Below are 27,102 nucleotides of genomic sequence, written 5' to 3'. Positions count from 1 at the left end.
GCAACTGCACTTGAAGAAACTTTCAAAGTTTAGTCATACAGCCACTATTATTCCAGTATTTGGTTGCCATTGCTCCATGTGGACTTATGTTCATTTATCCTACATATGGAGGCAGATGTGACAAGTTCATCACCCAACACTCTGGCTTCCTAGAATACCTTAGGCCTGGCGATGAAGTTATGGCAGACAGGAGCTTCGCCATCCGAGATCTGCTGTATGAGAGGAAGGGCAACCTTGCCATACCAGCCTTCACTCAGAAAGTAGGCCAGCTGTCTGACGAGGATGTCGCAAGCACAAGGATAGCTAATGTGCGTATACATGTTGAGTTATCAGATGACTCAAGGTGTTCAAAATCCTCTCCCAGACTGTTCCCGTCAACCTGATACACAAAATGGACACGTCCTTAGAATCTGTGCAGCACTTGCTAACATGCAGGGTAAGATCATCCATGAGGATGCCGAGTGAGCAGTGAGAATGTTCTTACATCTAAAATATAACTTTATACAATAATTTCATCCACCTGGGATACTGTGTATACATATTTCCTGTTTAATCTGAATATTTTGTTCCTATATTTGAAATGTACTGTAGCTTTGCCTGTTCCTGAAAATTACAGGCATCTACTAGGTGCTGCTATAATGCCTTTTTAAATCTATTTAAAATACATTTTATTCAACACCAAAATGTCTAACAGACCAAGAGGGAAGACAACTGTTTATCAAGTGCCACACTTTTCTTAATTTGTGCCCTTAAACCAAACAGAAAAACATTTTGAAATTTAGGAAGAATGTGTATCAAAGAAAATTTCACAGTGGAATTTCATTGTTTTTATTAATGCCATAATTCCTCAAGTGCAAGATGAGTTACGGTATGCCTAGATAAGTTAATGAAGCGCCAAATGAAAATAAAGAGCTATACAAGGTACAATTAAAATATTCATAAATCATAAGGAGTTATCCTTAGGCATTAGATAAACATGTATGAAGAGTTATACAAGGCAAGACATAAAAAACACCAAGAATTATGCAAATATAAATCAGGTAAATGTGCATATGAAGAGAACTGTGCAAGACAACAAAAAACACCAAGAGTTATGCTTAGATAATAAGGTAGAGCTAACAGAGAGATCTTTACAAGGCACAAAATACAAGAACCGTTTCAAAACAAAGTATTAGCCTAGATACCACATAGATTAACATATTTTGAGCACACAGTCTGCCTAACTGGAACTCATATACTACCCTTGGCAGCATATGTAGGAAATAGAATGCCTTCAGTTTAGGGATAACATCAGCACAGAACTTTACATCAATTGGCACATCAATAACAACCAGCTCGGACAGAGCCCAGACAGCAGTTTGCATATCTCCAGTCCTGTGCAGAACATGCCCAATTGCTCCTGCATGTAGTACCCAAAGGCTCCATTATGTTGCAGCTGAGGAACTCCATCCACCAGCTTCACGTCGATGAGTTTGCCAGAGACTCACACTTCTCACTCAGAGTAGGACATTTGATTTCTAGAAGTTCTTGAGAGTGTAACACTCCATCTGGGGGCTTGCAGAAAGACATGGCTCCTTGACACTCACTACTGTGCCTCTACTCTCCAAACTAAACCCACAGCTCTCCATCCATGTGTAGGCCACCTGCTCGTTTTCCTTACCAGATGTGGTTTCTGAGTTTCCATGGAACCTGGGGAAGAGATGCTCCTGCACAAAGTGGTCAGGATTTGTTGAGGTGCGCACAGGAACCTTCTTTACTGAGCTTGCAGTGATCTGAAATGTAAGTGTGTCATACCATGCATAGGTGGCACTCTGTGCTTTAGCCTACACATGGATGGAGAGCTGTGGGTTTAGTTTGGAGAGTAGAGGCACAGTAGTGAGTGTCAAGGAGCCATGTCCATTGTTAATGGGGGCGTAGTCGTGTTATTCCTCCTCCAAGCTGGCACATTTACACTCCTCCAGCTTAATATAAAAAAGTCATAAAATTACAAGCATTTCTGACACTGTATGTTGATGCCGTGTTCACTGTGAGGCTGCTGCTGGAACTTGATGACTGTTTGGTTTAGCTTTGATGCACTTGTGCAGAAGGCTCCAAGTGGAACATTGGCCCCTTCCAAACTCTTCTTAAGTGCGTTGTGGGAGTGGTATGCAGGGGTTGCAGGTAGAGATGGAGAAGCGCCCGGGGTGCTGTCAGAGAACTCAAAAGATCTTGCTCAACCTTTTTGGAGCTAAATTCCGCTGTGTCCCCAAATTCCACTGGCATTGCTCATCTGTACACCCCTGTCAAGCCTCCATACATGGCATTCTGCACCTTCAATAAAAAATTACTGTTAGAATAGTCAATTACAGTACAGAACACTAGTTTACATGGTGTTCTAGTTTACAGTTTTGATAAACTGATCTGTAAAAAACGTCTGACCATTAAGTGTCTTATCACAATTAAAACTTAAATTTAAATAAAAAAACATTCTACCTTGAAGCAATGTGTTGAAAAACAATTGTAATATGCAAATTAGCGCATATTTAAGGACGGTTGGCCTCATTTGCATATTTTAATTTTTAAATAAATAAAACTTGTAATGCAATAATGTATTGTATTTATGTTTCAACTGGTCAAGTTTCAGTCTGAGTAAAGAGAGAAAAAAATCCCTATTAGCCTGTGGTGCCTGGCCTTAAGCCAATAGAAGGCAACACAACATTGTATAAGGGCGTGGCTTGTTAATGGGGGCGTAGTCGTGTTATTCTTCTATACAAGGAAGTTTACAGTTGCTGGTAAAGATTGTCGTACAGTAGCAAAATACGTGTGAGTACAGTTAATTTACATTATATGTTATCTTCACTGCAAGACAGCCACAGTAACGGACACCTACTTACGGTAAAACAGTTACATATTTTCTTTATAGGTTTGAATGTATAGCATTTTTCCAAAGATATTGATTTTACTGTGACTATTGTCGACAAGTGGGCTATTGTACTCAACTGGTTATGCACTGATTTTATTTTCAGGTAGCTGACTGAACTTGGTTGGTGAAGTTCATCAGAAACTTCCTTCCCCGTGGAGTTTAGTCAGCTAGTTGCATAGCTGTCTACGACAGGAGTTTATTACTGTTTCGTTTTTATGTGCTCACATCCATGTATTTATATAAATTTGATAGATAGCCCACATGTATTACCATTAATTATCCAGGTAGCGAGAACACATACATTTTCAACCTGACAAAAAGCTCAAATATATGTTGTTACACTCGCACTTCCGCATCTTTAACAGTCCAAACATGTTATTTTTTACCCCCACAGCCCTTGCGCTTGCCACTTTCTCTCGTGAATCCACGTCGAACCCGGATGCAGTTTGATTGCCATCTTAAGTGGAGGCCCAATTCACTAACGTTGCCCCCTCGGCCCTAGATTTTGCTCGAGGGAGCGAGTGAACAACTTTAGTCACTTGCGGGGTCGTCATGACCCACACTTCAATGCAAACTAGTCACATGTCAAACATTGGTGACGGTGAAGTGTCAAATGTAATCAACAAGGCTGCATTTTCGGCATGTCAGAAAAACTTATGACGCTAGCTTATATATACACACACTGATTTTAACGTTGGCAAATTGACTTAGTCTCGTAGTGAGCAGCATATAAAACGTTGCTAGAGTCATAAACATTTGTTTGCAATTCTGAAATGTATTGGAATAAATTACTAAACTATAAAACTAGCTAGCCAGCTCTAGGTAACTGTAGCGAACTAGATACGTTAGCTTCCTAGGTACATTAATAGCTTTAGGTTAGTTGTTTTTAAACTCAACTTAAAGATTTCCACCAATGACGTTGCATCTCTGATCATCACGCTCCCTTGCTTGGGCAAGGGGCATTTGAGGTACACTGATGTGACGATGTAAAACGTTCAGGGCCGAGGGCTGTTAAGCTGCGTTTCAACTCAGAAAAGTCACACCCTCGTCCACTTACCCACGCCTTATGCCCTTGGGGGAATCCCCGTCACCATCTTGGACGTCGGTCCAAACAACGGAAGTTCGCAACATAAGCCCCGCAGCCGTCGATTTTGAGAGTGTACAATTATGTTCATTTCGGTCCTGAAACCCCCCATAATTCAATTCGCGTTGATTGTACATCCGCTAAGAAAAGTCCACCGAAACGTAAAACGTCAACATACAAGTGTAAGTAAACAGGTTAGAAATTGTGCTTCTAATGCACATGACGGTCTCATAAAAGTAATGATGTTTTTGTTTGGTTAGCTTTTGGAAATTGTAGAAATAACACATTTTCCTTCAGAAGTTCCAACTAGGCAGGATAACGTCAGCTAATTCATTTTCTAGCTATCATACAGTAGGCGTATATTAATAATTATATAGTTACTATAAGTAGAAATGCAATCATAATTGACTGTAGAGCATATAAAGCACAAGCTACCAGTGGCTGAAAACAATCATTGCGGGATGAACGAGTGACGAATTTCCGGGCAAGGGCGGTCCATTTAAAAATCATTCCTTCCTCCCTCGCCCCTTGCCCTGCAAGTGTATACTCGTCAGACGTCATGGTACGTCATCAGAAGTGTCCACTTAATTTGAGGGGATAAGGTGTGTCTGTTAAGTGTTTGGAATTTGAAAAGTGTGTGTGTGTGTGTGTGTGTGTGTGTGTGTGTGTGTGTGTGTGTGTGTGTGTGTGTGTGTGTGTGTGTGTGTGTGTGTGTGTGTGTGTGTTCAAACTGGTCTCAGAGCATTTCGTATTATTCTGTACATGCATCAAGAGACTCCACTCAGTATGTAATGTTTCGTATGGTATATATTAATTTGTTGATGTCCATCAGAGATTTTGTATGATATGTTACGAACTGCAATTCGTAATTATATGTTCCGATTTTCTAAAAACGTACAATATGGTACAAATTTGCAAAACGTATGCTATGTTACGAATTCAAGCTAGGTGGCTAACGTTATGATTAAGGTTAGAGTTAACCCTTTAAGCTATTCCTTCCCCTAACCCATCTCCTTAATTTAAGGTTAGGGGAAGTGTTAGTTAACAATGCTAAGTAGTTGCAAAGTAACAAAAAAGTAGGTAGTTGAAAAGTTGCTAAAATTCTAAAGTTGTCCATGATTCGATTTGAACTCACAACCTTTGGGTTGCTAGACGTTCGCTTTATACATTCACCCCGACCAACAACCCTACTTTTGAAGTAATGTGTCTTATATAACGATACCAAAGGTAACATATCATGCTTAATGGAGTGTCTCGGATTTACGTACAGAATGATATGAAATGCTCTGAGACCCAGCTGGTGTGTTTGATAAGACCGGGTCATAAAGGTTTTTCTTTCCTTCAACAGCTATGGCTCTGTTTGACAACTGTTTTGTGGTTTTGGAGCTGAAGAATTTGCCTTATAAGGAGAAGAAGAGGCTGAAGCTGGCAATAACAGAGAATGGGGGCAGCATTTCCTATGTGATCAATAAGCAGGTCAGGTGCACAGTGACACAAACATTTTTGAATTCATAGGCTAGATTCAAACATGTTGGCGGTATTGATGATCTGTCTTTCTTGCTCTCTATTTCTCTCTTGATATATCACTCTCTTTTTGTCATCCCCACAGTGTACTCTCGTAGTGACGAGCAGTATGTCCAGTCTGAGCTCCAGTAGGGTGCGGAGCATGAAGAAGCATCAGACTCCAGTAGTAGGGGTGGAGTATGTGTCACGCTGCCTGGAGAAGGAAGTCCTGCTGCCTGTAGAGGACTACTGCCTGCCCCCCCCTCCCTCTACCTCTCTCATCCCACCCAGGCCTGCCTCTCCCTTGCCATCTCAGTCAGGTACAAGCCAAACCTTTCCCCTTTCAGTCAAATACAATCTTTCCCAAATTGAAATATGCTTTATTGGTGATAAAATATACAATGTTACACAACAATGTTGCCAAAACAGTTGTCACTAAGGCAAGTAAATAGACTCAGTAATGAATAGATGCTTTATCTTTCTCATCTATGCTTTACCTATTAGTAATCCCTAAGTAATAATACTACTCAGCTTCTTCATCACTGTCAGTTTCAGGCATCACCATTCTCTTTGCATGCAGGCTTTTACGTGTGTGTATTTCCAATGAAAAGCTTATTGCACGTTCAGCAAGCAGAGCAAGGGTTTGTCATCTTTGAGCATTCTCCTCTGACACAATCACAGTGGGTGGTGTCTCTCGCTCTGTTCCCAGCATGTTGACTCATTCACCCAGAGTGGTCTTTTGAGTTAGTCAGTCAGGAGGCTGTTTTTCCCTCACAGTTGTCTTTAACTGACAAAGGCACTGTGTGCTCACTATGGGTGTGTTTCATCGCACTTTTCTCTGTTTGAAGAACGATGCCTTTTTGACGAAGGGGTGTGTGTGTAATATATGGATGTTTTGAATAGAATTGGACTTTGACATAGGGTGTGTTTGTGTGCGTGTTATGTGTGTTAGTGTTGAAGGGGACGAGCCAGCCGGCTGAAGTTCAGACCCAGACAGTGAATGCTGTAAATCAAGCCGAGAGGGCGGGGAATCAGGAGAGTACTTACCTGGGCAAATTCAGGTGTGTACCTACTGTACGACTTACCTGTCAATCACTGCCTGACTAGATGTCATACTTTTCCTTCCTGACTATAACCTGGTCATTGCCTCACATTCAATGACAGGCCTTATACCAGAGTACTAACCAGTTGAATAACCTAGGTTATGTCATTGTTGTATGCAACTTATGTAATTGCCCTGCAATAATGTATGTATTTATTTATTTAACCTTTATTTAACTAGCATGTCAGTTAAGAACAAATCCTTATTTACAATGACGGCCCACCTGTAGTGTAGTAACAAGCTACATGACTCGTTTGTGTTTTCTTTTTTTTTCTTTTAGAGTGTATACTGAAAGTGACAATGATCTTCCAACATATCCAACAAATTTCCAAGTGGCCAAATACTCAATTTTTGGAAAGGTAAGCCCACCCATAGGCAGTACAGTTTATTTATCTCACGTCAGCTTTACTTGTTGATCCTGTTGATTGACACACCTGTCTTTACTTTGTGTGTGTGTGTGTGTGTGTGTGTGTGTGTGTGTGTGTGTGTGTGTGTGTGTGTGTGTGTGTGTGTGTGTGTGTGTGTGTGTGTGTGTGTGTGTGTGTATATATGACTTTCTTGCCACTGTGTATATATATACATACATGCATACATACAGTGTCAAGAAAAAGTATGTGAACCCTTTAGAATTACCTGGATTTGTGCATAAATTGTTAATAAAATGTTATCTGATCTTCATCTAAGTCACAACAATAGGCAAACATAGTCTGCTTAAACTAATAACACACAAATAATTATAATTGTTCATGTTTTTATTGAACAGTGCAGTGCAGTGCATTGAACATTCACAGTGCAGGTTGAAAAAAATATGTGAACCCTTGGATTTAATAAAAGGTTGACCCTCCTTTTGCAGCAATAACCTCAACCAAACGTTTTCTGTAGTTGCGGATCAGACTTGCACAACGGTCAGGAGGAATTTTGGACCATTCCTCTTTACAAAACTGTTTCAGTTCCACAATATTCTTGGGATGTCTGGTGTGAACCGCTCTTTTGCGGTCATGCCACAGCATCTCAATCGGGTTGAGGTCAGGACTGACTGGGCCTCTCCAGAAAGCGTATTTTCTTCCGTTCACGCTATTCTGTTGTTGATTTAATTCTGTCTTTTGGGATGTTGTCCTGTTGCATCACCTAACTTCTGTTGAGCTTCAATTGGCGGACAGATAGTCTTACATTCTCCAGCAAAATGTCTTGATAAACTTGGGAATAATTCTTCTGGCGATGATAGCAAGCTGTCCAGGCCTTGAGACAGCAAAGCAGCTCCAAACCATGATGCTCCCTCCACCATTGTTTACAGTTGGGATGAGGTTTTAATGTTGGTGTGCTGTGCTTTTTTTTTCTCCAAACATAGTGCTGTGTGTTCCTTCCAAACAACACAACTTTGGTTTCATCTGTCCACAGAATATTTTGCCAGTAGCGCTGTGGAACATCTAGGTGCTCTTTTGCGAACTTCAGACGTGCAGCAATGTTTTTTTAGACAGCAGTGGCTTCTTCCATGGTGTCCTCCCATGAACACCCTTCATGTTTAGTGTTTTAGGTATTGAAGACTCGTCAACAAAGATATTAGCATCTTCCATAGATTTCTGTAAGTCTTTAGCTGACACTCTAGGATTCTTCTTAACCTCATTGAGCATTCTGCGCTGTGCTCTTGCAGTCATCTTTGCAGGATGGCCACTCCTAGGGAGAGTAGCAACAGTGCTGAAATTTCTCAATTTATAGACAATTTGTCTTACCGTGGACTAACTTTTAGAGATACTTTTGTAACACTTTCCAGCTTTATGCAAGGCAACAATTCTTTAATCTTAGGTCTTCTGAGATCTCTTTTGTTCGAGGCATGGTTCTTCTCAGGCAATGCTTCTTGTGAATAGCAGATGCACATTTTGTAAATGTTTTTTATGGGGCAGGGCAGCTCTAACCAAAATCTCCAATCTCGTCTCATTGATTCGACTCCAGGTTAGTTGACTCCTGACTCCAATTAGCTTTTGAAGAAGTCATTAGCCTAGGGGTTCACATACTTTTTCCAACCTACACTGTGAATGTTTAAATTATGTATTCAATACAAATACAATAATGTGTGTGTTATTAGTTTAAGCAAACTGTTTATTGTTGTGACTTAGATGAAGATCAGATAACAACATTTTATGTCAAATTTATGCAGAAATCCAGGTAATTCCAAAGGGTTCACATACTTTTCCTTGCAACTGTACATACAGTGGGGAGAACAAGTATTTGATACACTGCCGATTTTGCAGGTTTTCCTACTTACAAAGCATGTAGAGGTCTGTCATTTTTATCATAAGTACACTTCAACTGTGAGAGACGGAATCTAAAACAAAAATCCAGAAAATCACATTGTATGATTTAAGTAATTAATTTGCATTTTATTGCATGACATAAGTATTTGATCACCTACGAACCAGTAAGAATTCCAACTCTCACAGACCTGTTAGTTTTTCTTTAAGAAGCCCTCCTTTTCTCCACTCATTACCTGTATGAACTGCACCTGTTTGAACTCGTTACCTGTATAAAAGACACCTGTCCACACACTCAATCAAACAGACTCCAACCTCTCCACAATGGCCAAGACCAGAGAGCTGTGTAAGGACATCAGGGATAAAATTGTAGACCTGCACAAGGCTGAGATGGGCTACAGGACAATAGGCAAGCAGCTTGGTGAGAAGGCAACAACTGTTGGCGCAATTATTAGAAAATGGAAGAAGTTCAAGATGACGGTCAATCACCCTCGGCCTGGGGCTCCATGCAAGATCTCACCTCGTGGGGCATCAATGATCATGAGGAAGGTGAGGGATCAGCCCAGGACTACACGGCAGGACCTGGTCAATGACCTGAAGAGAGCTGGGACCACAGTCTCAAAGAAAACCATTAGTAACACACTACGCCGTCATGGATTAAAATCCTGCAGCGCACGCAAGGTCCCCCTGCTCAAGCCAGCGCATGTCCAGGCCCGTCTGAAGTTCGCCAATGACCATCTGGATGATCCAGAGGAGGAATGGGAGAAGGTCATGTGGTCTGATGAGACAAAAATAGAGCTTTTTGGTCTAAACTCCACTCACCGTGTTTGGAGGAAGAAGAAGGATGAGTACAACCCCAAGAACACCATCCCAACCGTGAAGCATGGAGGTGGAAACATCATTCTTTGGGGATGCTTTTCTGCAAAGGGGAAAGGACGACTGCACTGTATTGAGGGGAGGATGGATGGGGCCATGTATTGCGAGATCTTGGCCAACAACCTCCTTCCCTCAGTAAGAGCATTGAAGATGGGTCGTGGCTGGGTCTTCCAGCATGACAACGACCCGAAACACACAGCCAGGGCAACTAAGGAGTGGCTCCGTAAGAAGCATCTCAAGGTCCTGGAGTGGCCTAGCCAGTCTCCAGACCTGAACCCAATAGAAAATCTTTGGAGGGAGCTGAAAGTCCGTATTGCCCAGCGACAGCCCCGAAACCTGAAGGATCTGGAGAAGGTCTGTATGGAGGAGTGGGCCAAAATCCCTGCTAAAGTGTGTGCAAACCTGGTCAAGAACTACAGGAAACGTATGATCTCTGTAATTGCAAACAAAGGTTTCTGTACCAAATATTAAGTTCTGCTTTTCTGATGTATCAAATACTTATGTCATACAATAAAATGCAAATTAATTACTTAAAAATCATACAATGTGATTTTCTGGATGTTTGTTTTAGATTCCGTCTCTCACAGTTGAAGTGTACCTATGATAAAAATTACAGACCTTTACATGCTTTGTAAGTAGGAAAACCTGCAAAATCGGCAGTGTATCAAATACTTGTTCTCCCCACTGTATATACATACAGTTGAAGTCGGAAGTTTACATACACTTAGGTTGAAGTCATTAAAACTCATTTTTCAACCACTCCACAAATTTCTTGTTAACAAACTAAAGTTTTGGCAAGTCGGTTAGGACATCTACTTTGTGCTTGACACAAGTCATTTTTCCAACAATTGTTTACAGACAGATTATTTCACTTATAATTAACTGTGTCACAATTCCAGTGGGTCAGAAGTTTACATACACTAAGTTGACTGCCTTTAAACAGCTTGTAAAATTTCAGAAAATTATGTCATGGCTTTAGAAGCTTCTGATAGGCTAAGTGACATCATTTGAGTCGGTTGGAGGTGTACCTGTGGATGTATTTCAAGGCCTACCTTCAAACTCAGGGCCTCTTTGCTTGACATCATTGGAAAATCAAAATAAATCAGCCAAGACCTCAGAAAAACAATTGTATACCTCCACAAGTCTAGTTCATCCTTGGGAGCAATTTCCAAATGCCTGAAGGTACCACGTTCATCGTTTCAAACAATAGTACGCAAGTATAAACACCATGGGACCATGCATCCGTCATACCGCTCAGGAAGGAGATGCGTTCTGTCTCCTAGAGATGAATGTACTTTGGTGCGAAAAGTGCAAATCAATCCCAGAACAATAGCAAAGGACCTTGTGAAGATGCTGGAGGAAACAGGTTCAAAAGTATCCACATATCTATATCCACAGTAAAACGAGTCCTATATGGACGTAACCTGAAAGGCCGCCATAAAAAATCCAGACTACGGTTTGCAATTGCACATGGGTACAAAGATCGTACTTTTTGGAGAAATGTCCTCTGGTCTGATGAAACAAAAATAGATCTGTTTGGCCATAATGACCGTCGTTATGTTTGGATGAAAAGGGGGAAGGCTTGCAAGCCGAAGAACACCATCCCAACCGTGAAGCACGGGGGTGGCAGCATCATGTTGTGGGGGTGCTTTGCTGCAGGAGGGACTGGTGCACTTCACATAATAGATGGCATCATGAGGAGGAAAATGATGTGGATATATTGAAGCAACATCTCAAGACATCAGTCAGGAAGTTAAACCTTGGTTGCAAATGGGTCTTCCAAATGGACAATGACCCCAAGCATACTTCCAAAGTTGTGGCAAAGTGGCTTAAGGACAACAAAGTCAAGGTATTGGAGTAGCCATCACAAAGCCCTGACCTCAATCCTATAGAAAATTTGTGGGCAGAACTGAAAAAGTGTGTGCGAGCAAGGAGGCCTACAAACCTGACTCAGTTACACCAGCTCTGTCAGGAGGAATGGGCCAAAATTCACCCAACTTATTGTGGGAAGCTTGTGGAAGGCTACCCAAAACGTTTAACACAAGTTAAACAATTTATAGGCAATGCTACCAAATACTAATTGAGTGTATGTAAACTTCTGACCCACTGGGAATGTGATGAAAGAAATAAAAGCTGAAATAAATCATTCTCTCTACTATTATTATGACATTTCATATTCTTAAAATAAAGTGGTGATCCTAACTGACCTAAGACAGGGAATTTTTACTAAGATTAAATGTCAGGAATTGTGAAACTGAGTTGACATGTATTTGGCTAAGGTGTATGTAAACTTCTGACTTAAACTGTATATACACATATACATACACATATATATGTGTATCATACTATGCAGTGTGTGTACCTATGTGTTTTCCAGGCTAACAGCAGCACATGGTCGGTGTTGGAGCTGCAGAGTGGCAGCACAGAGGGGGGACAGCAGCAGTTCCGTGTGGTGAGGTACTGGAGAGAGGACCATGGTGCTAAGGTGAGCTCATGTCTTTGGTCACTGATTCACAGGATCCATGGATTCTTGGCTAGTTATTATGTCATTAGGATGAACTATCCCTATTTGGGTGGACTATCCCTACTACCTGTTTGGTCTGCTGTCTTGTCTGTCTGTCAGTCAGCAGCTGTGCAGGACAAGCAGGTGTTCCTCTCCATGTCAGAGGAGGCTGTGGAGGTCTACCAGACTCTCAGGAAGGAGCTGCAGGTCAGAGGACTCACACTGAGGACCACCCTCCCTCCAGAGGCTCCGGATCTGGGCTCTGCCATCCTGCATCAGGTCAGACACTCCCCCTTATGTATAGACACATAGTTTCTTAAAAATACAGACAGACACAACATATTATATCAGATTTGCCCTTTTTTACCCATCACCTGAGAAATACTCTAATAGATGTTGGCACTCCACTGTAAGATTTGGATTCTATGTGATTCTGTACAGCAATACAGTAATCAGTGCTGTGGGTGCCAGTCAGGGGTTGATTGACATGTCTTGTGTGATTGACAGCTGCTGCTGGAGGAGAAGCTGAGTTGCAGCAGCCTATCACAGGAAGTGGGCGTGTTCGTGGAGCTGCTCTGGGCAGAGGCCCTTGGTTGTCTGGACAATGTCCTCAAGGTTCCAATCACCAGCCTCAGTCTCAACGATGTAAGTGAGCTGTGGTTGGCTCGCAGTGTTCATGATGCATACTGTATTAGTCTGTCTGTCTGTTGGTCTCTGAGTACTTGTGCTCATTAAAGCTGTATCGTTGTTGTGTAGGTGAGCAGGGCTGAGGGGCTGCTGCTACAGGTCCAGAGGAAGCTGAGGGTGAGACAGGGGGAGGGGCCAGACACTGAGGTGGCTTCTCTGATGGAGGAGGTCTACACCCTCCTGCCACACAAAACTGATCTGTCCCATCTCCCTCTCCACACTAAACTCATCTCATCGCAACTGGACCTCTGCCAGGTAACACACACAACACTATGTTATTTTTTAGCAGAATGAACACAGTTTAAATGACATGGGATCCAATCCCAACCCAATCACTTATTGACTTTCTCCCCTCTACATATCTATAGTCCTAGCCTATATCATGTGTGTGTGTGTGTGTATTTATATATATTACATCTATATATATTTACAGTATATCACAAAAGTGAGTACACCCCTCACATTTTTGTAAATATTTGAGTATATCTTTTCATGTGACAACACTGAAGAAATGACACTTTGCTACAATGTAAAGTAGTGAGTGTACAGCTTGTATAACAGTGTAAATTTGCTGTCCCCTCAAAATAACTCAACACACAGCCATTAATGTCTAAACCGCTGGCAACAAAAGTGAGTACACCCCTAAGTGAAAATGTCCAAATTGGGCCCAATTAGCCATTTTCCCTCCCCGGTGTCATGTGACTCGTTAGTGTTACAAGGTCTCAGGTGTGAATGGGGAGCAGGTGTGTTAAATTTGGTGTCATCGCTCTCACAATCTCTCATACTGACTGTTCACTGGAAGTTCAACATGGCACCTCATGGCAAAGAACTCTCTGAGGATCTGAAAAAAAAAAAATGTGTTGCTCTACATAAAGATGGCCTGGGCTATAAGAAGATTGCCAAGACCCTGAAACTGAGCTGCAGCACGGTGGCCAAGACCATACAGTGGTTTAACTGGACAGGTTCCACTCAGAACAGGCCTCGCCATGGTTGACCAAAGAAGTGGAGTGCACGTGCTCAGCGTCATATCCAGAGGTTGTCTTTGGGAAGTAGATGTATGAGTGCTGCCAGCATTGCTGAAGGGGTGGGGGGTCAGCCTGTCAGTGCTCAGACCATACGCCGTACACTGCATCAAATTGGTCTGCATGGCTGTCGTCCCAGAAGGAAGCCTCTTCTAAAGATGATGCACAAGAAAGCCCGCAAACAGTTTGCTGAAGACAAGCAGACTAAGGACATGGATTACTGGAACCATGTCCTGTGGTCTGATGAGACCAAGATAAACTTATTTGGTTCAGATGGTGTCAAGTGTGTGTGGTGGCAACCAGGTGAGGAGTACAAAGACAAGTGTGTCTTGCCTACAGTCAAGCATGGTGGTGGGAGTGTCATGGTCTGGGGCTGCATGAGTGCTGCCGGCACTGGGGAGCTACAGTTCATTAACCATGAATGCCAACATGTACTGTGACATACTGAAGCAGAGCATGATCCCCTCCCTTCGGAGACTGGGCCGCAGGGCAGTATTCCAACATGATAACGACCCCAAACACACCTCCAAGACGACCACTGCCTTGCTAAAGAAGCTGAGGGTAAAGGTGATGGACTGGCCAAGCATGTCTCCAGACCTAAACCCTATTGAGCATCTGTGGGGCATCCTCAAACGGAAGGTGGAGGAGTGCAAGGTCTCTAACATCCACCAGCTCTGTGATGTTGTCATGGAGGAGTGGAAGAGGACTCCAGTGGCAACCTGTGAAGCTCTGGTGAACTCCATGCTCAAGAGGGTTGAGGCAGTGCTGGAAAATGATGGTGGCCACACACAATATTGACACTTTGGGCCCAATTTGGACATTTTCTCTTAGGGGTGTATTCACTTTTGTTGCCAGCGGTTTAGACATTAATGGCTGTGTGAGTTATTTTGAGGGGACAGCAAATTTACACTGTTATACAAGCTGTACACTCACTACTTTACATTGTAGCAAAGTGTCATTTCTTCAGTGTTGTCACATGAAAAGATATACTCAAATATTTACAAAAATGTGAGGGGTGTACTCACTTTTGTGATATACTGTATATACAGTGGCGAGAACAAGTATTTGATACACTGTCGATTTTGCAGGTTTTCCTACTTACAAAGCATGTCATGCAATAAAATGCAAATTAATTACTTAAAAATCAAACAATGTGATTTTCTGGGTTTTTGTTTTAGATTCCGTCTCTCACAGTTGAAGTGTACCTATGATAAAAATTACAGACTTCTACATGCTTTGTAAGTAGGAAAACCTGCAAAATCGTCAGTGTATCAAATACTTGTTCTCCCCACTGTATATATATATATATATATATATATATCTCACACAATTAAATGAACACTAACATGGATCTTTATTGTAGTTGATCAGAGACGTGCTGAATGTGAGCGAGGCAACACTGAGAAGCCCCATCCCTTCCTGTCTGGGGAAGTACCGCGCCCTGAGGTGCAGCATTGAAAGAGTTCCCCCTGGTCCTGAATTTCTGTATGTCACTGAACTTCTACACGACAGGTACTGACCCACTCCAACAGGGCCTAAAATGTACTTTTTGGTCCACCAGCCACTGTGGCAGGTAGATGAACAAATATTTCAGTCGCATCCATAATTACATTTAAAAAACACACCAAAAACAGATTGTTCATTTCCTTGTCGGTCTTTAATTAAATAATTCAAAAACCTTTATTAATGCAATTGCTGACAGAAGTTGACAACAGGAACATAACGCATGTTTCCGAGTAAATTCTGCATCAAAGAAAAGGTTTTTATTTTATTCAACCCGAAGTCCAGCCCTAGTGATGTCACTGCCTACGTCATTATCTTCTACTTATGAGACCAAAACCATGCCTACACAACACTAAAACTCTTGTTTATATAGCTATCTAAAAGCTTAGCAGTAAATGTCCAAGTTGATTTATAGTGGAATGTCTGACTAATCTCTTATCTCTTACACTCCCCTGCAGAGTTCTGTCTTCACAGGCACACATTTCTCAGACAGTTTCTTCGTAATAGGCAGAGAGACTAGAAACATACTGTGGAACCATATTAAACCTCATAATGTATATATATTGTTAATCTGTAGTCTAGGACACTATAAATGTAAGGAGGGAGGGGTCTTATAACTCCTCCCCTTCTATTAATACAACATAAGCATAATCAATTATTATAATACATCAAACATTTGGTACAGCCCCTATCATGACCCCTAGGTGAACCTCTTTCAAGATGACCATGCTTTGTAATGCTTCTATAGCAATTAATGTATTGGTAAGAAGCAATGTGGTTTATTGCTCAATTTCATTACATTTTTTTGTGACCTGAGACAAAATGTTCAGCTGCCCTTTTAAGAGCGGGAGGTTACTGTGGTAATGGGGCCACTCGAGTCATTACGTCTGTGTGTGTGGATCTGACTAGGGCATCTCTTCGCTATCAGTTGAAGCATTAGAGTCAAAGTAACGTTGAAAAACAACCCAGCTTGTGAACAAAGCAATGTAAATAGCCAAGAAACATGAGGACAAAGTCTAACTTTGCAAACTTTTGAGTAAATTAGACCAACTTTTATGCCTGTGCGCAGCGCCTCCTAAAATGTATCTATCAGCACTTCACTCAGTGAGCACAGCTCCCCTGCCAGGCAGTTTTGCTGCGCGCGGTAGAATATAGGATTGTTATTTCTTTGTGCAATTAGCAGTTATGAAACCAAACTGCAGAAATACTTTGAAAAAAGCTACTGCAGCATTTTTCTAACCCAACTCGCACATGTGCTCATACTTGACTTTTAACTTTTTATTTGCGAATGTAATGCTCGGATTGTAGAGCCCTGCGAATTGACCACCCGCCAACGTGGCTGGTGAAATAGACATTCTTACACACCAGTATCTAAATCTACCCATGGGTGGCCGGTGTTCATTTTATGCCCTACACTCCAGTGTGTGTGCATGTGCGTGCTTGTGTGTTTAACTCTGCATCTCTCTCCTACAGACAGGTGCAGATCTTGCAGGTGCTGAGAGTAAACAGAGGGGTAGAGCTACAGATGTTTAGGGAGGAGCTGGGGAACGTTAAGCCCCTCCTCCACTCCTCCAGCCCTAGCAGCTTTGTGGGGATCCTGTCTCGGTGAGCACACACACGCACACCAATGATTGCCATATTGTACATGACTGATGTGATATGTTGCCAATTCTGTCTATAGGGGTCTGTTGCTGCCCAGAGTTGGAGTGGAGCATCATGGGATTGAGAGAACAGACATTGGGAACTTGGGCGGTGGCATCTACTTCAGTGATGCAATGAGGTCAGTGGACAACATTATATGCCAAATATATTCTATTGAGACAATGCAAATATATTCTGTTTGTATACGAACAGCACTAGTTTGAAATAATGTAATATATTCTCTGTTTATCAGCAGCAGTATGAAGTATTGTCAATATACTCTCTGTGTGTATCCTCAGTACCAGTTTGAAGTACTCTAAGCCCAGTGTGACGGACGGCAGTCGGTTGCTGCTGGTGTGTGACGTGGCGTTGGGGCGCTGTACTGACCTCCAAAAGAGGGACAGCAGCCTGACTCACTCCCCTGAGGGATACCACAGTGTACACGGGGTTCGCCACACCCCCAAGAAACCCTCAGAGTTTGACGTAACCCTTTTAAAAAATTCTGTACCTGCGTTTGTTCAGTGCTAATGCTGACATTGTAATGTTCAGATTGTGTGCGTGCTTCCGTCCGTGCGTGCGGTTCCCTGCGTGTTTGTGTTTCTGATATGTGTGTGTATTCCAGGATGATGAGTATGTGGTGTACAGCCCGGAGCAGGTGAGGCTGCAATATGTGGTACAGTTCAGACTGGAGGAGGACCAGCTGAAGGACTTCCAGCCCACCATAGATACTTCTTCTACCGAGCTTCCGCTTCCTGTCTCTCCGTCTGACCTCTGTAAGAACTCAATTCAATTAAATACATCTTTATTGTAAACTTACAACCAAACTCAGGGCCATATGTAAAGCTGACCCAATAGAAACAGTAACAAAGCATTCTCTCCAACCCTGTTTTGGTAAAAAGCTGATGGATGGGGCTGGATGGGCTGGATACATGTAACCCTATGCCAATGCTATATCATGGCCAGCCATGATATCAAAATTATAGATTTAACCATGTTTTGAGGTTATACATATAATTCATTTATAAGTCCAAATGGATGTAACAACTGCTGATTGCCCCTTTTTGAAGAGCAAAAAAATAGACAAGACCTAAAATAAGTACATTTGCTTGTTCTGAGGCTGTTATTGATGACCTGTGTGTAGTGTCCTGTGGTGAGGATGTTGGGAGTTGTAAGAACCCTCTAGAGGAGGTGACTGCAGGCCTGTTGGACTGCTCTGGACAACCACTCCCCCTACAGGCCGTTCATGTCAGGGCCAGGCTGATGGATCTGCTCTCCCAGGTACGACTGGACTGGACTAGATTAGTCCATTTCAGTCCAGTCTAAACTAGACTATATTGGACTGTACCATATTTGACTGGACATCAGTCCTTAAGTAACAGGCCTCTCTCCTATTGGCTACCAGGTCATCATCTTCCAGACATACACCAATCAGAGCACCGCCCCCATTGAAGCCAAGTACGTCTTCCCATTGGATGATTCTGCTGCTGTGTGTGGCTTTGAGGCCTTCATCAATGGGAAACATGTAATGGGACAGGTAATTCACCCTCACCCTCTCAGCAGCACACAGTGATCAGTTATGCATGTGTAGTATTGTGTTGTGAGCTGTTGTGTTGTGTCCCTCTGTCCCAGGTGAAGGAGAAGCAGCAGGCGCGTAAAGAGTATAAACAGGCCATAGAGAGAGGCCATGGAGCTTACCTAATGGACCAGGATGCACCTGTACGTCTCTCCCTACCTCCTTACCTCTCTGCAGACACACTTTGTCACCTTACATTGAACAGGAAATAGAATGTGTCAAATGTGAACATGCTCTCTTTAGTACAGACAGTGTGTCATATGCTGAGCTTTCAGATCATTCTTTTAAATCAGATAATGATTATCCTATTGTTGAAATAATCTGTGGTTTCAGTCTTATGTCTTGCGTCATGATGGTGATGTCATCTTTGCGTCCTCTCAGGATGTTTTCACCATCAGCGTTGGGAACCTGCCGGCCGGTGCCACCGTCCTTATCAAAGTTACCTTCGTCACCGAGCTGGTCATCATGGAGGGCTTGATCAACTTCTCGTTGCCCGGTAGTGTGGCGCCATGGCAACAGAGCTCAGCGCTCAACCAGAGGACTCAGGTAGGAGGGACTAGATTGATTGATTTTTTATGTTATTAATGATGCGTTTAGGTTTGCGTCATGTGTGTGCCATTGTGTGTGTCTGTAGGTGACTTTGGAAAAGGTGTGTGTGACCAACCTGGATTCCCAAGGGTGAGTGTTCCTCTTAACCAGCTCTGTAGATGGATGGGTACACCATTCCTGTATCCTTATCATTACTTAATGATCCCTTGTCCTCATTGACCTGTAGTGTCTGTCTGTCTCTCTCCTCGTACTGACCTGTAGTGTCTGTCTGTCTCTCTCCTCGTACTGACCTGTAGTGTCTGTCTGTCTCTCTCCTCGTACTGACCTGTAGTGTCTGTCTGTCTCTCTCCTCGTACTGACCTGTAGTGTCTGTCTGTCTCTCTCCTCGTACTGACCTGTAGTGTCTGTCTGTCTCTCTCCTCGTACTGACCTGTAGTGTCTGTCTGTCTCTCTCCTCGTACTGACCTGTAGTGTCTGTCTGTCTCTCTCCTCGTACTGACCTGTAGTGTCTGTCTGTCTCTCTCCTCATACTGACCTGTAGTGTCTGTCTCTCTCCTCAAACTGACCTGTAGTGTCTGTCTGTCTCTCTCCTCAAACTGACCTGTAGTGTCTGTCTGTCTCTCTCCTCATACTGACCTGTAGTGTCTGTCTGTCTCTCTCCTCATACTGACCTGTAGTGTCTGTCTGTCTCTCTCCTCATACTGACCTGTAGTGTCTGTCTGTCTCTCTCCTCATACTGACCTGTAGTGTCTGTCTGTCTCTCTCCTCATACTGACCTGTAGTGTCTGTCTGTCTCTCTCCTCATACTGACCTGTAGTGTCTGTCTGTCTCTCTCCTCATACTGACCTGTAGTGTCTGTCTGTCTCTCCTTAGGGAGTTCAGTCTGGACATGTCCATTGAGATGCCCAATGAGATCATCAACCTGCACTGTCTCACACACAAAGTCAAGATCAAGGTAACACAGCAGGCCGAGCAGTGTATGTGCATGCTTCCGTGCGTGTGTGTAACACTGTGTGTGTTGTGTTAACCCCAGAGGACCGACTGTAAGGCGGTGGTGAGGACATGTCCAGGTGAGACTCTGGGTCCAGATGGGTTCCTGGTCTGCTTCAGTCTGGCTCAGATCCACCTACCCAGGATGTGGGTGGAGAAACACCCAGATAAAGACAGCCAGGTCAGTATCTCTCCTTCTGTCTCTCTATACTGTACGTCTGTCTCTCTTAAATATGGCCTGGTCTGTATCTCTCTATCTTTCCTTCCTTCTCTCTGTCTAATCATATCCATCTCTTTACGTTTCCCCCCCTTCCAGGCCTGTATGTTGGTATTTTACCCAGACTTTGAGCCCTGCCCCACCTCCAGCCCCATGTCCGGCTCCAGTGAGGTTATCCTGCTGTTGGACTCATCTGAGTCCATGAGAGGAGAAGCTCTCCAGAACGCCAGGAGAATCGCCCTGCAGCTTCTTAATACCCTGGACCACCACAGCATTCGAGTCAACGTCATCTCCTTTGGCTCAGGTGGGCTCCTATTCAAACAGTCTCCAAACTGAGCTAAATCAACTTCATGTATCATGTCGTTTGCATTCGCTTTGTTAGTGGGGGATTTTTGTTGTTGCTTACTTCAGACTGATGAGTTTGACAGTAAGACACTAACTTTTCCCCCATACTTTTGTCTCATAGACCAGAAGGATGCTTTTCTCTCTGCCAACCCTCTAGTCGAGGCCCTCCAACCAGCCAAGAAGTTCATCATGGTGAGTGCTGACAGACAGGCCCAGGGGCCAATCACAATCTTTTATCATTAGTCTCTAGAATATTAGGCGAACATACAGTTTTTTGAGCATATAAAAAGCTCACTCAGAATATTTTAATGGAATATTCACAATCATTGGAGTATTATGTGCATGTAAATGTTGTCCTTGATCAAATTCTCATTTTCTGAATGATCCTTTCCCCTATTGTTAGTCCTCCCCACCTGTTGGGGGCAGCACTGAGCTGTGGAGGCCCCTGCGCAGCCTGAGTCTGTTGCCTCCGTCGCAGGGCGTGAGGAACCTGCTGCTGCTATCAGACGGTCACGTCCAGAACCAAGCCCTAACCCTGCAGCTGGTCAGACAGCATGCCCAGCACAGCCGCCTCTTCACCTGCGGCCTCAGCCCAACAGCTAATCGGCACATGTTGCGGGCCCTGGCCCAGGCAGGGGGGGGGGCCTATGAGTTCTTTGACACAAAGACAAAGCACACCTGGCGAGAGAAGGTACCAGCACACTTTTACAGCGACCTTTCCTATGTCTTTAGATGTCTGTATATTATCTTTGGCTCCAACACAACCACATAACATGTGTTCAACTTGGGCGAACTGTCCCTTTAAACAGATGTTTTTCTGTGTGTGTCTCAGGTGGCGTGCCAGGTGAAGCGCATCGTGTCTCCAGGCTGCAGCTCTGTGTCTGTGAAGTGGCAGCAGTTTAACCCCTCAGCTCCCCCTCCTGTCCAGGCCCCCTCTCAGCTCCACGCACTCTTCACTGACTGCCACACCCTGGTCTACGGCTTCGTGCCACACTGTACACAGGTATACTGTCACAGAGGCGTGTTTGTGTGTTTGTGTGCGTGCGTGCATGCGTGCGTGGACATACCCAGATCACAAAGCGCTGTGAGACTAACTTGTCCATGTGTCGGGTGCCGTAGGCCACTCTTCTTGGAGACCTGAGTGGTCAGAACATTGAGACAATGGTGTCCACCACTGAGCTACAGAAAACCAGGGGCACGGTGAGACCACCACACTCACTTCACCTTACTGTTTATACTGTCTCAGTCACACCTGTAATACATCTCTGTGTGTGTGTGCACGTGTTTCAGTTCCTTCATAAGCTCACAGCGAGGGCCGTTATCAGAGACTATGAGGATGGCAGTCTTCACACCAACGAGGCTGAACACGAGGTGTGGGGGAACATTAGATTGTGAATGGAGTAGTGTTGTCACAACCAGTATCGCTATACTACAACACCAGATTTTTCTTACCAAAAAAGAAAACACAAAGCAGGCTAATGGTCCTTTAAAAACCTACTTTATGTAAAATATTGTGTGCTTGGAAAAGAAACGTGACTCTGGGTGACAACATAAGGCTGTTTTTTACCAACATTAGGAGTGTTTTCCTCTGGAAATTAAGGCTGCTTCATGTTTTGTTTCCTTTCCTTCCTTCCTTCCTAGTATTGCGGTACTGGTATCGTGACAACCCTAGTATGGAGTGTGTACACTGTACCTATTCTGTGTGTATGGAAAGTTTTTTTTGTTTTATTTATATATATATTATCAATTCTCTCAAGGGGAAGAAATCCGTAATGAAGTCCTTCATCATTGAGCTGAGCAAAGAGTTCTCCATCCTGTCTCAGTTCACCAGCTTTGTTGCCATCGAGGAGAGGGTACGTCTGCCAAACGCTAGTGTGTGTGCGCACACACATCGACAATACTTCAATACAAATGTAGAAAAATACAATGTTCTGATGTGTTCTTTCTCTCCCAGGACTCAGAGCAGCCTGACGTGGGCTTCACAGACGTTCCCAAACTGATCTCAGACGAAGACGTCGACTTCTTACCTTACCTTAGCTGGCAGGAGGAGGAATATGAGAGAGATGGGATGGACTTGGGATCAGACTCAATGTCAAACTTGTTGGATGGTGGGCCAGGGCATGTTTTATGCAGAAATATCTGTCTAGGGGGGATGGGGGAGGAGCATGAATCGATGGTTCAACTCCAGATGGATGACGAATCATGGGAAGGATCTGTGAATTGGAACTTACATTCCAAATCTCTAAATCAGAGTGCTACGGATGAGGTGCCTCTTGGTAGTTCCTCTTACTTAATGGGCTCTATGGTCTTTGCCAGCCCAGTGACCGTGTCCGAACCTCTAGATATGACTTTGCAGAGTGAAGGAGCTGTGACGGTTGAAGACTTGGAGTGCTTTGATGACATGGTAGTGATCTGCTTCTTTCTTGCTGTTAAATATAAAGAAAAATGATTCCTGTCAATTCATAGTTTAATCACTGAACTGTTCTTGTTTTTGTTTTACAGGACTTTGGTTTTCAGGAATCTGAACACCCCCTTCATGGCTCAGTAATCATGCATAGTGAGGCTCTGTCCTCTTCTTACTCTCCAACTCGCCACACGATTGCAGGTAGCCAATGCATACCAGTCACCCCATACCTTGCTACCACCATGCTGGCTAGAACTGTGGAGACGGATTTCATCCCTGAGCTGTCTGAGACCTTCCAGTCTCTCCCAAAGATAGTGAGGCATGCGAAGAGTAGACAGGTAGACTTTAGACGGGCGGACAGACACAGGAAGGTTTGTGCCGGTCCGGCATTTGACCCTGTAGAGACACAGAAGAAGTCTCTCTCTGTTGCTGATGTGCCTCGAACTGAAGAACAGAGGGAGGAGGACAAGTCTCACGTTTTTGCTTATGGTCTTTCTCCTCCATTCCGTGCTTCTGTCCTCAGTTCTCCTGGTCCTCCTCCATCTCGACTGCAGTCTTTCTCTGCCGCAGTTTCAGATGCTCTTCCTCCTCCACCCCCTGCTTCTGTCCTCAGTTCTCCTGGTCCTCCTCCATTTCGACTGCAGTCTTTCTCTGCCGCAGTTTCAGATGCTCTTCCTCCTCCCTCTGCTCTTGTCTCCAATGAGTTTCGAGCGATTAGATACGAGATGGGAGTTCATCCCAGACCTGGAGTTGGGGCTATCTCCCATACTGCTACCTTCCCGAAACTGCGAGCCGGTGGGGACCTGCTACTTTCCAAACCCCGAGAGCCCTATCCTGTGGAACTGCCAATGTGTGAGACTAGCAAAATGTGGACCGTGGATAATAGCTTATCTGAGGATAAGGATTGTGGACTAGTGGAGATGGACCACTGGCAACCTTCTGTTGTCCCTGCCTCTGTGCCCCCATCAGGGTTTGGTTTCGGGGGCGGAAGGGCAGGGTCTCAAAGCAGCCAACCTCACGGCTCTTTGTTTGGGGCCACAGCCAGTGCATGTTACATTCCAGGTTTATATGAGGCTTCTTCAGCAGGCGGACCACCTCTGTGCTCGCTGTTTGGCCTCACACCCACTCTTCCTGGAGGCTCAGCCAGATCAATGGGGTTAAGTTTTGAGGCACCACTTACTGGCGGACACCTCAACTCCCTTTTACCCACCACTCATGGCGCCTATCTGACCCAATCTTTAGGGGCCTTAGTTGGATCCTCTCAGTTTGGTAGCTCTCTTAGGACACTACACCAACATCATGTACTACCACAAGCACAGAAACCTCTGGATATAAAAGAAAACATACAAAAACTTGTCGGAGACCGTGAAAGGTATGTGTCAACGTCCGTTCGTCCGTCACTTTGTCTGTCTGTGTATGACCTCTATTGGAGACATGTATTGTTATGTGTAGCTCTGTGATATCCTAATGAGGTAGGTTTTGATTTCAGGAGGGGAGGTCTTGAATTCAGGAAGAATACTCTTGATGTAGTAAAATGGACAGAGATTTTTGCCCTCCAGCACTCGGTAAGTACAGCAAACGTTCCCTTTTCTAAAGGCCTGTCTCATCTGCATAGAAAATACTATTATTGATATGATTAGTTCATATTTTCTATCTCTGTATATACATTATATTGTTTATTGATAGTGCAGGAGCATGGATTGAATTCAGAAACAGATTTTCCAGATACTCAAAGCATTGTATGGGGAACTCACTTCATCGATACCAATGTGTGGCACCATTCGCCAATGAGCAATGGGAGCCATTTTGTGCCAAAAGGCTACCAACATGTTTTGTTTGTTCCAGGAAGGTTACTGGGAGTGCTCTGCCAGCCTGGGTTCCCTCCTCGGTGTGGATGTGGACTACTTTGCAAACGTCTTCCTGAAGAATAGAGGCATCAGCTCTCTAGGTAGGCTACACTACAGACTGATACAAGATAACTGTTTGTCTGGGAGTCTATGAACATTCAGTTTAGGCTGTTTTTGAGCAGTAAGAAAAATTACTAAAATATTGTGTGCGCGTGTCATCCAGGTGCTACAGAGGGTAGTGCTTACGGCCCAGTATATCACTGGGGCCAAGCTTCCTGCCATCCAGGACCTATATACTAGGCGGTGTCAGAGGAAGGCCCAAAAAATTGTCAGACTCCTGTCACCTAAGTCATAGACTGTTCTCTCTGCTACCGCATGGCAAGCAGTACCAGAGCGCCAAGTCTAGGTCCAAAAGGCTCCTTAACAGCCTCTACCCCCAAGCCATAAGACTGCTGAACAATTTATCAAAATGCCACTCGAACTGTTTACATTGACCCCCCCCCCCCCCCCCCTTTGTTTTTACGCTGCTGCTATTAACTGTTTATTATCTATCCATATTCACTTTACCCCTACCTACATTTACAAATTACTCAACTAACCTGTCTCCTGCACATTGACTCGTTACCGGTACCCCCTCTATATACAATATAGCCTCATTTATTGTTACTTTAAAAAATGTTTTACTTTAGTTTATTTTGTAAATATTTTCTTAACTGTATTGTTGTTGAAGGGCTTGTTAGTAAGCATTTCACAGTAAGGTCTACACTTGTTGTATTCAGCGCATTTGACAAATAAAAATGGATTTGTTGTGTGTCAGGTGTGAGGGCACATGCTGACATCCTGAGGCTGGTGGCCAGTTTGCTGGTGCTGCAGCTGATGAGGGTGAGGAGGCTAGAGGAGGGTAAGCTGCTGCTCAGCCTGTTCCGTCTGGACCTGGACCACTCTCCTCCTCAGCCCAGGTACAGTGGGTCTCCTCTCTCTGCTCCACTATATAACACCCCAAGCATTCAATCTAGAAAGTATGAGGGAAGTTCATGTGATTCATGTGTCTGTGTTTCTCTTTGGATAAGGGTATCTATGTATTGTTTTTGTTTGGTGCATTTCTCGATGCGTGTGTGTGCGCGCATGCACTAAATATGGTTACTGTCTGTGTTCCCCCAGGTGTGAGCGCTGGGAGGCGGTGAGGAGGGCGGTGGACTGGGTGTGTTGGGCAGACAGGGAGTACCCGTGTGTGTGCAGCAGGCTGGAGTTTGGCTGGGACTGGGAGTCATCCACACGGCGGCTCCTGGGCATCGACCCCCCACACCCCCTCTCTCCCCTCATCATCCTCGGGTCCACAGGGGGAGTGAGGGCCCAATGACTTCCAGAAGGAGAAAGGTGTATGACCAGTATATACATCTGCAGCTTTTGCTTTTACTATTTCACTTATTACGAGGTTAAGGTACTATTCTATACTGATAACCTTTTCACTGATCAAATCAGTTTTGTAATTCCAAATCTTTGCATTTAAAGGTGTGATTTTATGTTCTCAAAATACAAGAGCAATCTAAAATGTATTGATACTCCTAAATCTATGGCCATGTTCTATATCCATACAGCTGTCAGTGTGTGATTTCAGTCATACTGATAAGACCTTGCTCCAATTTTCTTTGTTTTCTTTGTCTGACTGAAATAATCCTCTGATGGATAAGCAGAACAGCAGGTTAATGTGGTCATGCTATTGGTCACTCGGGTTCCAATTCGATCCTTTACACACACACCTTAAAGCCTTTCTAAAAGAATGGATTGATTTTAAGAGTCTGTTTCACAATATATAAACATAGTCAGCTTGAATCGGTGTGTGTTACAGCACGAAAGTCAAATCCAAAAGAACCCGACTCGCTACTGTTGTGTTCACTTACCAGGTTCACCACAAGGTGTCGCTATAAGAAAGGTTAATGACTTAATAAAGATGTAAATGAATGCATACTGGGAGAAGAATAAGATGGATGCCTACACCATACAGTAAAGTCACATTCATCTTACCTTTCAGCCTGGACTCTTACTGAGTAAGGTCTTCAGTTACTACATACTACACAACAGATAGCTGGTTGAGTAAGATCCTC

At 43.8% G+C, this 27,102-nt stretch overlaps 1 protein-coding gene and 1 long non-coding RNA gene across 4 annotated transcripts; one reads left to right on the top strand and one right to left on the bottom strand.

Annotated features, from left to right (window-relative positions):
• Positions 1-810: 810 nt before the first annotated feature.
• LOC120064085 lies at positions 811-4,453 on the bottom strand. The gene is made up of 2 exons (XR_005478563.1): positions 3,960-4,453; positions 811-2,310 (listed from the first exon to the last, which is right to left on the bottom strand). It is a non-coding gene; the product is annotated as an uncharacterized LOC120064085 (long non-coding RNA).
• parp4 (poly (ADP-ribose) polymerase family, member 4) lies at positions 2,746-27,021 on the top strand. 3 transcript variants are annotated; one of them, XM_039014429.1, is made up of 34 exons: positions 2,746-2,874; positions 5,335-5,462; positions 5,596-5,809; positions 6,442-6,550; positions 6,872-6,950; positions 12,094-12,201; positions 12,340-12,498; positions 12,727-12,864; positions 12,976-13,161; positions 15,292-15,440; positions 16,905-17,036; positions 17,113-17,211; positions 17,372-17,555; positions 17,695-17,845; positions 18,214-18,350; positions 18,475-18,606; positions 18,702-18,788; positions 19,027-19,191; positions 19,280-19,323; positions 20,068-20,149; positions 20,228-20,365; positions 20,501-20,705; positions 20,868-20,938; positions 21,150-21,437; positions 21,579-21,749; positions 21,866-21,946; positions 22,037-22,117; positions 22,504-22,599; positions 22,701-23,150; positions 23,249-24,522; positions 24,640-24,715; positions 24,996-25,098; positions 25,815-25,956; positions 26,159-27,021. In XM_039014429.1, the coding sequence occupies exons 2-34, from the start codon at positions 5,337-5,339 to the stop codon at positions 26,355-26,357; spliced, it is 5,856 nt and encodes a 1,951-aa protein (XP_038870357.1). In that variant the 5' UTR covers positions 2,746-2,874; positions 5,335-5,336; the 3' UTR covers positions 26,358-27,021. The 3 variants fall into 3 exon arrangements, with proteins under 3 accessions (XP_038870357.1, XP_038870358.1, XP_038870359.1); XM_039014430.1 differs by having other exon boundaries at positions 2,749-2,802; XM_039014431.1 differs by lacking the exon at positions 2,746-2,874 and adding an exon at positions 4,152-4,168.
• The last annotated feature ends 81 nt before the right edge of the window (positions 27,022-27,102 follow it).

The sequence above is a fragment of the Salvelinus namaycush genome, chromosome 19 (genome assembly GCF_016432855.1).
Source record: "Salvelinus namaycush isolate Seneca chromosome 19, SaNama_1.0, whole genome shotgun sequence".
NCBI lineage: Eukaryota > Metazoa > Chordata > Actinopteri > Salmoniformes > Salmonidae > Salvelinus > Salvelinus namaycush.
Note: the sequence above shows the minus strand (reverse complement) of the source record. Positions and strands in the feature narration are given on the sequence as shown.